The sequence below is a fragment of the Sphaerodactylus townsendi genome, linkage group LG09 (assembly GCF_021028975.2).
Source record: "Sphaerodactylus townsendi isolate TG3544 linkage group LG09, MPM_Stown_v2.3, whole genome shotgun sequence".
NCBI lineage: Eukaryota > Metazoa > Chordata > Lepidosauria > Squamata > Sphaerodactylidae > Sphaerodactylus > Sphaerodactylus townsendi.
In genome coordinates, this window is record NC_059433.1 from 61481311 (window position 1) to 61494512 (window position 13202).

General features: G+C 39.4%; 1 protein-coding gene across 19 annotated transcripts in view; it reads right to left on the bottom strand.

Moving 5' to 3' along the window:
* Window positions 1–13202, bottom strand: part of EYA1 (EYA transcriptional coactivator and phosphatase 1) — a 128035-nt gene that overhangs the window by 50622 nt on the left and 64211 nt on the right. For all 19 annotated transcript variants that reach the window (XR_007245456.1, XR_007245455.1, XR_007245454.1 and 16 more), the window contains one exon: window positions 10188–10277. Coding sequence is in view for 7 of the 19 variants with exons in the window: in XM_048507747.1 (XP_048363704.1) it covers window positions 10188–10277 (90 nt within the window). In the remaining 12 variants the exon portion in view is untranslated. The remainder of the gene's footprint in view (window positions 1–10187; window positions 10278–13202) is intronic.

A 13202-nucleotide genomic window follows, 5' to 3' on the forward strand; every position in this document is an offset into this window, starting at 1 on the left:
CAATGTATTATAATTTTTGTATGTATTTTGTGACTAACACATCTCTCAAAGAAACAAATAAGAAATTTGGATAAGAACAAAGGCACAACTCACATTTATATAATTTCAAAGAATTGTTTTCTGATGTTGCTTTTAAAAATCAAAATAGATTTAATGTATGTATATTTGTGTTTATAAAATTGTAGCTAAATTGTATAAGCTTTGACAGAAAATTCTAAAATTACCTTAAAATATGTAGGGTTTTGGTTTTTTTGCTACAGCAAGAATATTTTTAGTAGTATGAGGCATAAAAAAGAATAGATCCTAAAAGATCTTGTGAAATGGTTGGACTTCTACCATGCAACCTGTCACTAAAATCAAGCTCTTTCTGGAGGATTGGATATACCAAAGCTTATACTGACTTTGAGAGGGAGTTAGGGGATGCCATCAAATTAAGTGACTATTAGCATTATTTTCTGGACAAATCAGAAGAAATTATTATTAAATCTAGATTATTAAAAATATTTAATAAATCAGATATATTCTGCTTTACTGCTGAACCAAATCAGCTCTCATAATAACTAAAATATAAATAACACAAAATCTATCACTAAAACATTAGCAGAAAGCAAAAACAAAATTGAAAATGTGGCAGATTAAGAATTAACTACCAGCAGCAAAAGATCTACACAAAATTAAATTAATCCCAAAACAACATTCAATATTAATGAATGACAAAATATAGCAATAAAACAGTACCTAGAATACATCTGAAGCAGCAATAAAGGTATAAACCAACAAAGGCCTTCCTCAGTAGATTTCTGGGAAGGGTTAGGTTGTGGGAAACATCCAAGGTTGAACTTCTATAAACTGGGAGGAGGAGTAGCTACTGAAAACATATAGTTTCACATGCTACCATGTTTCCCCGAATATAAGACAGTGTCTTATATTAATTTTTGCTCCCAAAGATATGCTATATCTTATTTTCAGTGGATGTCTTATATTTCTGTATTCTGTTCATCAGGCATGCTTCCAAACAAAAACTTTGCTACGTCTTACTTTTGGGGGATGTCTTATATTTCGCACTTCAGCAAAACTTCTACTACGTCTTATTTTCCCGGGGATGTCTTATATTCGGGGAAACAGGGTAATGATACTAACCTTCTGTCATTAGGCACAAGTACCTATGGCTGATTCCGCATGGGCCAAAAACAGCAGTGTGAAAACGGTGTGAAAATGGTGTAAATGGGTTTAAAATGGTGTAAAAGGGTTTATACTGTTTTCACACCGTTTTCACACCGCTGTTTTTGGCCCATGCGGAATCAGCCTATGATTGTTTCTCCCTGTTCTTCACACTTGACTTCAATGTTTTCTGTAAGATGCACATGTGAGAGGATGTGCTCTCTCCATTTCTGTGCCTGACAGTTGAAAAGTTTGCTGCTCATTGAATTGGTCTGAAGGGTCACCTGGCAGGGGGAGCTCTCTCAGACAGCCAGTGATCTTCCTCAATCCCAGGTAGGATATGGAATGGCCGTTCTGTCGAGTGTTGCCAGCCTGACCAGAGGGAGCTTGTGAGGGTTGGCGCTGAGATGCAAGATGCAGCGCAGAGCAGCTGCGAGGACATGCAGCCAGGCATGGAGGCAAGAGCAAGGACTCCAGAAATGAGGTGAGGGGAGCTGGGGCAGTGTTCACGTGCTCCTTGGGGACTCAGACTCTTATTCTGGGTGGGAGCAGTACTGGTGAGTGGTGGCTGGGAGAGTGGGGAGGGGAGGCTCTAGTTCTCTATGTGGGGGAAGGGATGGAAGCACCTCTGCTGCGCTCTTTCTATTCCTTTTCTCTCCTTTCCTTCTCTCTCTAGTTTCCCCTCTATTTTTCCTTTGCCCCCTTTCTTTCAGATCCACTTCCTCCTCCATGTTTTCCTGCAGGTACCAGTTGTTTATAGTAGGGTCCAGTGTGAGGTATTCTGTGGATTCTTCGCCAAAGGCATCTCCATTGCCTTTTTTTCATTTATAACAATTTATAGAATAATATTATTGCCTTTATCACATTCTTGTGGTTGAGAATTGGACACTCAAACCGTGCCTTAAGTTCTTATGAAGTTCCATGAAAATGTGAGGATATTTTAATAATAATATTCATAATGTTCTCATGTTCTAAGATTGTGGTCTTAAACACTGTGTCTGGGTGCAGTGATTAATTATGTCTTTTTTGGATTGGGGGGAGAGGCCCCCCACCAAATGAAAAGGGTAAGCCTTGTAGGGGCAAGGGGGACTTGCACACATACACGGTGTATTTTTGCCATATCTGCTCAGAAGGAAATCTCATTGGCCTGGACCTAGATGTTCCAGGCTAGTCCAAGCCAAATGGTGGAAATCTAGGGTTGCTATGAAGAGACAGGCAATGGCAAACCACCTCTGAACATTTCTTGCCCTAAAAACCAACTAAGACATGAGGGCACTTTTCTCCCCCACTACCAAATGTAGAGATATCCCTTAAAAACTCAATTATTTATGTCTAATCCAGATGCATGCTGATAGAAAAGTGCTTTTTAAATTGTAAATATGTGCTGGATAAGCTGCAAGAAAGGTTGAATCACTCAGTAGCTTTGCATTTAAAATATTTCTGCTCGCACTGCCAAAAAGTATGCTCAGTGGTTAGCAAGTGCTGCTCAGTGGTGGGGAAAAATAGAGGGAGCATTGCTTGACCTTGATGCTCTTCCATAGTTGGTGTTTTATCCTTGTTCAGCTTCTAATTGCACATCCTTGTTCAGCTTCTAATTGCACATATTTTTCCTATCAGTTCGGTCTTCACATTTGTTTTGCCAGTGTTACTTTCCTTTTTAGTTTTAACAACCTCTTGCTGGGATTTTGCCCTAGATTATGATATGCTTGTGGTCACAGTGTCCCCTGCTCTCCCAATTAATTTTGCTACAGAACTTCAGTTTGATAGTAACACTTAAGAGTACAAAGGGAAATTAGGTATCTCTGCAACCACAAATACTAGAAATACATTATTAACACATGTACACTGAGATTGAGGTAAACCAGCTAAAAAACCCTTAAGTGTGAAGAACTAATTGGTGACTTGAAATTCGTTTGTCTGCTAATCTGTCCAGAGGATGTCTGATTCTCATTATGCACACATTTAGAATGAGAATGAAGCATTGAAAAAAGTGACAGAATCTAAAAACATATTAAGCCTTTTCAGTAACTTTGATACAAGATTCTTTGGTGGCATACGGTATTTGAAAGGAAGAAGAACGTATTCAAGTTTAGCAGACAAGATCTGTGCTCCTCAGTCATCTGGCTACCAAATGACTGTGTATTCGTCTGTTCTGTTATAAACCAAAATGCAAAGCTAAGTGCATTTTGCACAACTTGATTTTGTGATTTTTAAAATTGAAAATTAGATAGAGGATATATCATTAAGAAAACAGAATAATGTACTGTAGTAAAAACCCCATAACCCTACTGTGAGCCAAACTAGACATGGCTAGACATGGTAAGGGCTATTAAAAATAACAGCAGAACTCATTTGGGCTTCGAATGCCACTATGTGGTGCGGAAGGACTCCTGCCTCCTCCTCCAGGTTTTCAGTGGGGAGTTATTTCCCTGTTTTCGTTGGTCTAGATCAGGGATAGGGAACCTTTAACACTCAAAGAGCCATTTGGACCCGTTTTCCATGAGAAAAGAAAACACTTGGAGCCGCAAATAATTTTTGACATTTAAAATAAAGATAACACTGTATATATTGGGTTTTTTAACCTTAAACTCCGCTCATTCTGATAAGCGCATGGATGTGTCCGCCCTGCTGCCTGCAGGGCGAGCAAGGATGGGGCCAGTGGCTCGGCCTCGCCGGCCGCCGGGAAAGCGCCCACCCCGCTCCAACGGGGCAGGCGAGAGGGGAAGCCCGCAGCGCGGCCCAGCTGGCTGCGGGCAGTTGGTGCGCCCGCCCTGCTGCCTGCAGGGCGGGCAAGGATGGAGCCAGCAGCTCAGCTCATGGAGCCGCAGTGCAAGGGCAGAAGAGCCGCATGTGGCTCTCAAGCCGCAGGTTCCCCACCCCTGGTCTAGATGCACAGAATACTCTATATAGAGTGGTAAAAACAGGGAAATAACTTCTCCACAAAACATTTGTATGGAAAATGTTTTGGGAAAAGGCAGGAATTCTTCATGTTAGTGGCATTTCAAGCACAAACAGGCTGCACTTTTTTTTTTTTGAGTGGCCATTTCCTCCAGCTGCTGTGCAATTGCAGAATACCTGCGCTGAGCCCAGAAACTGAGACCCTGGACACAACTTTTTAAAAAAGCGATTGTCTGGTTTGGCCCTGTGTAAGACATTATACTAGAGGTATAAACATGTTAGGAGTGAAAAGAAAAATAAGAAAACATTTTGTTCATGTAAACTCTCTTTCATTGTGGCTGAAGATCATCAGGCAGGTTTTTTGTTTCAAATCCTAACTGCAAACTCTTCCAGTTTTCTGGCAATATAACATGTGAAGCTCCTTCATGATAAAAACAGAGTTTTAAACATGGCAGGTGGGGAATAGCAGAGAGGAATAAAAATGGATGGAAGTATTGTTGGATATGTAGTTGCAAGTAGAACGTCATGTAATTCCATGTTAACCAAAAATCCTTGATGTAGGCAACTTTGATGCATATGGATAGATACTGGCCTTTTGCAATACAGTTGACAATCCAGAAGGTCAGATATATTGTAATGCTAATCCATACATAATTCAGTGCCTTCAGGCAGCCCAGGAAGCTAATGCTGAAAACATTACACCAGCCACAGTGTTTATTCATTGCTGTAGTGTACACTCTGAACTTTAAACAGTGATAAGAAACATATTTCAACAACTTTATTGCATATCTGGTTCTGAAGTAGTACAGTGGGTGATGGGTGTGTGAGGGAAGGGATTCATCACTGCTGCACCAAGGAAGATTTGTCCACTGATAGTTAAACCAATACTGCCGCTAAAATTTTCCTTATAATGCAGTGAAGGGTGAAAACAAACCTACTTAAGAGATTTGAGAGGCTTAGATATCTTCCATGTTATTGTTCTACATTTTTTCATGCCTCTACACTTCCTGGTTCTGTCTGAGACCAGATGTGGCAAAATGTTCTAATAAAGAGGGTTGTCATAACTCAGCAAGAAGCAGGAAACTCAGGTAATCTGGTGAACAGCAGAAGTATTTTCAAGTCCAAAACATCTGCTCACACTTTTCATTAACACTGAATACTTTTCTAGAACTGTCACATTGCATTTTGAGCTACTTTTTGTTACTTGTCCAAGAATGCACACACACGTGCACACACACGAACACACACCAGTTCAAGATAACAATTCATGTGAATTTTCCAAGAACAAAAATTTTTCTGGTACCTTTTTCACTACCTGTTGTGTTGCTGGAACTACAAATTACACTCTTGTTCTGTTTTATGAATAATACATTCCTTTCTGCTATGAAATAATACTGGACAGACCTTCTTCTGTTAAAACTAATTATTTATTTCCAACAATGGCCTACAGACTATTTCATTCCCATTCTTCTTTTTTGGGCAACAATGGAGGTCAGATAAGGACATAATGAGAAGTAATTTACTGAAGTCTGAACTCCATATGATGAAACCTGGGAAATATCACTGCAATGTCACATGGCCTCCCTTTCCCACTATAATGTATAGTCAATTATCATATTGGGCAGGGAACTGCTCAGACTGAAAATATCCAAATACCACATACATTTTTCCACAAATTATGGCAGAAGATGATTTGACACAGGCTGCTGATTCAGTAAGATATTATTTACTGGTTTTACTAGCCTGTATCCAATAATGACTTGGTGGAAATCACTAAGGGTGTTCAGCAAAAAAATAAAATTTAAAAATCAGTATTTTTCAGATCTGTATTCATTGAAACTGAAAATATATTGGTATTCCTCATTTCCCAGTTTCCAAATACCAGTATGTCATCTATTTTTCCCTGATATTTTTGGCTGCATTAGTCCCTGTGGGGAATCTTTATTGGGGGGAGGGGGCTGTTTTTAAAAGTTCTGATTCCAAAATTCCAGGGGAACTGCTGGTGCTTATCCTTTAAAATGTCCTATAGACGAAACACCCCAAATGTAAAAGCTGATAATTTGCCCTCCTAGAACATTACTGAAGCTATTACTAAGCCCAACTTTTATAACACATGAGAATATGAAACATGTGACAGATAAGAAAAATGAACTATGTAAAATGTGATAATGTCATACTACATAAAACACACCAATCTCAATGTAAAATGTAAAAAATCCCATGAACCCAACACAAACCAAATCCAGCAAAGAACAAATCTACAAAAAGCAAACACCTGAATGTGACAGAATCCTACCCAATCCTGTGTGGATTCCACACAGGCCATACACAGTAACGCAGCTGCCCCGGGGCGATTGCATGGCCAGGCACGCCATGAACAGCATGCAATCTGGCTGGGCCTTCGCACGGGGCCTGGCTTTTTTTTCTTGTTGTCCGTCCAGTCCTGCATAACCACGCAGGAATGGACCATGAACCCCATGGCCATGTTGACATCTTGTGGAACCCAGATACCAACCCCTGCGCCTGCATGGCTAAACAGACAGGAAGCAGCAAGCAAAGAGGTACGCAAGAGTGGCTGGAGCAGGAGTGCCTCCTGCCTGGCCGTTCACACTGTGCTAGCTGCACACCAGCATTTTCAAAAAGACTTGCTCGTTTAGTGAGTCACGAAAACACACTTGTGGGGGAAATAGGCTGTTGTGGCTTTGCTCCAGCAGCAGCAACTGTACGAAGTCCTCCTCCACAACTGTGTTTTTACCGCCCACACACTGCTGTATACGGTAATCCACTTAAATCAGACTGGGAAGCTCATACCAAATCCCAGGAGACATAGAAACATGGAGAGTGAAGGTAGAAATGCCACTCCTGTAATTCCCAGTTAATCCCAGATATTTCAGGATTTATTGGAACACATTTTTTTTAGTATCCCCCAAAATCCTGGATATATGTGAAGGAGCTGAATATATCTGGAAAATGCTGACAAGGTATTTTTGGAATATATTTTTGGCTCAGTTTTACCCAAATGCACATTTCCAGAAATCACTGTCCCCCTGAAAAAAACTTTGACATTTTAACTAACAGAAATTATTAGAAATGGCTACTGCAAATGAAGGAGAAAATAGCCTAATTACAATACTTGAGAAATATATTTCACGCTAACAATTCTTAAAGGGGGGGGGGGCTTCTAAATTTGGTTCACTGTAGGCCATAGTTTTTAAAACCAATTTATCATGTAAATTAGATTGATGAATGGAAAGGAAATACATCAAAGGTCAAGCCATTAAGAAAGTTTATGTTATTTCTATGAACATCTGGGAGATAGTTGCCTGAAATTATTGAATGTATGTGGCAAACAGGATAGAATATTAGCTTTGCACCAGAGAAATTTGGGTTCAAACTCCCACTTATCCCTGAACTTCATTATGTAACCAAGGTCCAGTCATCTCAAAAGGTTACTCTGAGGATGAAAAATGGCTCATCTCCCATGTATGGATTCCTATGTGAGACGGGCAGAAGCTGGTATGAATCTTACTGTCTAACTGTTTCAGGGCTAGAAGACTTGGACTTAACAGGAGGTAGGAAAGATTAATAAATGCTTCCTGTGCCTCATCTGATTAGGAGAAGGAAATATGGCTGCTTATCTTTGCTCTTGAATTAAAATAAGTCAAAACCAATGGTTATTCCTGCTCAGTCATCCCACAATGCACTTTCCCAGACTGCCTTTGTTGATCTTAAAGATGCAGAAATGAGTCTATGTGAATCTTGCATGGTATTTTTGTCCTTAATGAGAAAGATTACAGTAATAGTGCAAAGTAACAGTGGCTGCCCAACCAAGGGTTGCAACTGCTAATCATTCTAAGCGACAATAGAACCTCTGAAGTTATATACAAGTATTAATCAGGGAGTTGGTTTTCATGGATACAGAACTACTACTAATATAAGTTCATCGGAAAGCATTTTTACTATCAATATATGATTAAAACTGGTAAAACTGATTTAAGCTAAGAATTCTTTCATGTGGTTTTAATCCAAAAATACTGACAGTATTGATCCAAAATATTGCATGATGCACAGATCCTTCATTCATTCTTTCCTTCCTATTTATTTTCTGAATTATGCTATCAGTTGAGCAAAGCTGGCAAGAGTGGATTCTTATCGGTACTTTAAAACATGTATAATTGTTTTCAATTTACTGAACGAATTATCAAAAGATATTTCAATAGCCAGTGAGATCCTCTATTCAGTACTCCAGTTTTAAGGAATCGGCCACAGTCCAGAGAACTACTCTGGACCCATCCAGTGGGATTCCTCTACCACATCACAAGCTGCTTTTGAAATTTCCCAAAATTTGAAGAGTCACTAGCCTACGTGGGTTGAGAAGCAACTAGTTGTGAAACACAAATCCAAAACCCTGCTTTGTAAGCCAAATGAATCATACCACTTCTCTGGAATGTGGCCAGTATTTTGTCAAAACCACTAAAATTATGGCAAATTTCCATTAACATCAATTTCAGATGCATGCAGTTTTAAGATCTTGTATATCTCTTCAACGAATGTTTATGGCCGAGAAAAACAAATTAAAATACTAGAAACTATTTGACATAGGAACAAGATGTGATACTACTTTTAATCTTTGAATAAAATTAAATGCAACCAGAAAACATACAACCTTGAAAAATAAGCACCCTTTGTTATTTTCTTCAATGGTTGAATAGCAATCCAGTGTATATCAAGAACTAATTGCTCTATTTGTACTAAACAGTACATGCCTTTAACATTAAATTGTCTTATTAAAAACATTTGCAAATATAGGAAATCTAGTAGTTTATATGTGAAACAAATAAATACTTCACTAAGGAATGGAAGAAAAAATAAAGCACATTTAAATAATTTTATTACATTCTTAAGTTGCCAATTCATCTGTGAGTAGTTTCTTCACAGATGAAAAGAAATCAAAATATAGGACAGATGTCTGAGAAACCACATTTAAGGTTCGTCACACACTAGCATTTTTCAAATGATATTGGCTCATCTATTAAATAAGGTGTATTTTGCTTGATTTTTGAGAAAAGGAAACATCAGGAAATATTTAAAGGCCAATTGCTGCCAATTAACTTTGATCAGCAAAAGTTGTATTTGAATCTTTTGGATTCTTTTGCCTGTCTGGAATAACATACATTTATAAATTCTAACAAAACAACAATGTGATGATTAATGCCTGTTGGCAGTCCTGCCACAAGCTTGTTTAATGGTAGGATTTTAAATAAATAGCTGCCTTTATTATGATGGGAGCAAAGCTTAACTGTTTTCATATTTTTTAAATGAAAATATCAACAGAAATAACTTTTTCCTTTGTAAGATGAAACAGACAAGCATTTCACTGAAAGCTGCCCTTAGTAATCCAGAAAAATTTAAAGATGAATGCATAAAAGCACTAGGACCAAAAGAGCTGGGAAAAGGTCCAACTAATTTTTTTTTTCAGCTTATGTGGAAAATGGCTCAGCAGGATGGTTCACCATGATCATGAAAGTTGGTGGCTGCTGTACAGTCTATTCCCTGTCCAAAATTCCTTGCTCACATCAGCGAGCTACAAAGGAGAATAAGTGACCAACTGTAAATGTGCTAATCGGCCGCAAGTCTTTACACCACAGCACACCACATGAGAAGCATGACTAACAAAGAAACCCTCACGCTTAACAAGCTGTATATGCAACTGGGGAGGCTGTAATAAGCTGAGACTGACAGCCAATGCAACATTAATGATTTCCCCTGGATTCAGAGGTAATGCTTCCTCACCATGAGACGTAATGGAGAATACTAGTGATCATTAAGAAGACAATGTTTAATATGCCACAGCCTGCACAAACCATCACACCGTAATATGTATAACTGTCATGCATTCAACATATTTTAACAGCTGAATCAATGACAGTCAGAACAGCAACAAGATATGTCCAGTTCTTAAATGCACTACATCTGGGAATAACAAATAACTTAAATGTATATGACTGTATATATTTAATGCATACATCAAACATATTCAGAAGGTTTTGACAATTCAAATTATTTCTCGATCTGCATAACAAAACTAATACTAAATGTATTTTCTTGCTAAAAGGATCATTACTTACTTCTAAATCATTGAAGAATAAATGTGTATCTGCCAGGTTGAAAATCATCTCCTCCATTCTTAATCCAAGTGAAACAGATGTAGGAGGATCCTCAAAAAGAAACAAAATTCATGGTCAGTAAAATATAGACAGAAAAAATAAAAAATCTTGGGAGGTCCTACAAGTAGTAAGGTCCCAAACCATTTAGGGCTTTGAAGGTTAACACCAGAACCTTGAACATGATACATTATTCCAGCAGGAGTCAATACAGCTGACAGAGCACCTGTTTGATATGTGTCTTCACAGTCTCGGTAAGGACCATGTAGCTGCTTTCTGGACACACCAGTGAGCGACATAGCAATGTCCTGTCCCCTTGTGCCACCCTCTGTCCCTGACCCTGGAGAAATGAGATCAGCCACTATAAGGCTGTTCCACATATACCAGTGTCCGCAAGGCGAGGATTCGGAAGATCATAGGTCGATTCCGCACTTACGTTATCGACCTAAGTTCGAGCTGCGTTCGACCTAAGTGCTCCGCACAACCACTGGGATCGACGTGGTTTTGTACCAGCTTCGCCCCGTGTAGCGGTCAAATTTCCAACTCCAGTTGGGAACCACTACTTTTTCAGGGAACCACACTCGAACTCAGCTCAATTCCAGTAAAGTGCGGAATCTCTGGTGCCCGGAGTTCTCCATTCAGCCAATCACAGCTGAGTGTTTCGGGCAGGCGTATAGCTGGCCAATCAAAAAATGCCACCTTCATCCCTCCATTCCTGTGGCACTTTTTTTTATGTGTGGGGATAGACAGAACATGGCCGTAGAACAGTAGCCAATTGGAACGAAGCGGCGAAGAGGCACAGGATGATTCTGCCCTCCAAGCTGGGATCAAGCTGGTTGCAGTGGGGAACAACAATGGCTTCGACCTAGGTTAGTACCCTTCTCAGAGAACTGAGTTGAACCTATTTTACTCATGTGCGGAATCACCCATAGTCAACTTTATGGAACATTGTGGTCAGATGAAGTAATAAGGCAGCACTGATCTGCCATCTCAGACCCTTTACTGAATGGTGTCAGGAATTAACTCTTGGACCCTTTACAGGCAAAGCATGTAATCAATAACTGACTTAATAACATAAAAATTTTAAACAACTATAGTAAAATGCTAATTATTTAATCATGGCTCGTCTATAAATAGAAAAAAGCTGTGGTTTCTTACTAATGTACAACACACTTTAACTGCTCTGCAGAAATTACTCTAACAACCAACTTCTTATTGATTTCATAAGCATAGAATGTGGTCAGCATTATGGTTCCCAAATGCCATACATATGTTTGTGTTTAATATTATTTTTATATGTTTCAATCAACAAACTGCAACAGAACCCTAATATATTAATGTGGGAAATGTAATTTAACATCTAAAGCCCCATCCAAAGGGCTGGGCACCCAGACATGACATCATAGCCATGCTGCCCCACTGTTCCCAAGGGAGCTTTTCAGTAGCATGGGAAGGCCAAAAGTGCAAAAAAGCCTTCCTGCTGGTGGAAAGCCCCAATTGGGCTTAATGGACTTGCACCACTGAAAAGGTAAGTCCACAGCTCCAGCCGCTGGCATAGCAGATGCAACCACTGGGGGGAAGTTGATTAGCATTGGCTCCTCCCCAAGTCACGCTCCTGGATCACTGCCGCTATGCCAGTGGTGGGGGCATAAGGTTGCTGGCACAGCATTCAGCACTGCATTTCACTGTGGAGGGCTGTGGTATCTGCCTGCTGAGGATCCACCTCTCCACCAGGGCAAGTGCCCCAGGGAGAGCAAATTTGCCAGCATGGCCCCGTGCCACAGTCATCAGCAGATCTGCCCCCCACCTTGAATGGGCAGTTAAAATATCTCCTCAAGGTCACAAACACAAAAACATGAAATAAGACTAATGAACTACACCTCACTGTTATTATTACTTAACTGCACAAAGGGCAATCTTTCCCTGACCCGTATCAAGCTAATTTGCTGTAACTACTACTAGAAGGTGAAAACTAGCTATAAAGATTATTTCTTAGTTGGTTGTGGTGGGTTTTCTGAGCTATGTGGCCGTGATCTGGTAGATCTTGTTCCTAATGTTTCGTCTGAATCTGTGGCTGGCATCTTCAGAGGTGTATCTGTACTGTGTGTAATACACCTCTGAAGATGCCATACACCTCTGAAGATGCCAGCCACAGATGCAGGCGAAACGTTAGGAACAAGATCTACCAGACCATGGCCACACAGCCCAGAAAACCCACCACAATCAGTTGAATCTGGCCGTGAAAGCCTTCGACAATACATTATTTCTTAGTTTTGCTCCTATTCTGTCTTCTCAGAGAGCTTTCAAAAAGATCTGTTGCCTTCCTTAATATTTGACTGTCATGTTCCATAGCATCTCCACAAATGATAATATACAAAAATATACAAAAATTTTACAAAATGATATGAAAAAATTAATGAACCAATGTTTCAAAATTTACAGTTACATATCATGAAGACGAAAGAAAACTTGTAATTTAGGAATACTTCCACACATTGCATTTCTGTTTCTGCACCGAAATAATGTCTATATACAAATATACACAAATATCCTATACAAAGCAAATATCATTACAAATCAATCCTTAAAATGGTAATTTGATATGTTCAAAGTGAAAGTTCATTTAACTGATTTGTTTCTACCACATAGTGAAACTCAGTTATAACTAAGTGAATTATAGGGCTAGTTTAGAGAATATCCTGCAGAAAAGTCAGATCAAAACAGCTGGATTTCTTAAGTGGAAGAAACACATATAAGATAAATGGATCAAAGTGAAATAGATTGAGGAAACCATCCGATGCAATGGGTTGCAAGCCTGAGAACATCTAATTGAGCAATGTGCCTGACAGATATACAACAGGCTGGGTAGTTAACAAAGATATCTATCTATTGTCAGAAGGTAGCAAGACTGCCAGCTAGCAAGTATTCTATTGAAAAGTTAACCAGTATTGTAGCATGAAACTCTAGAGAACCCTAGAA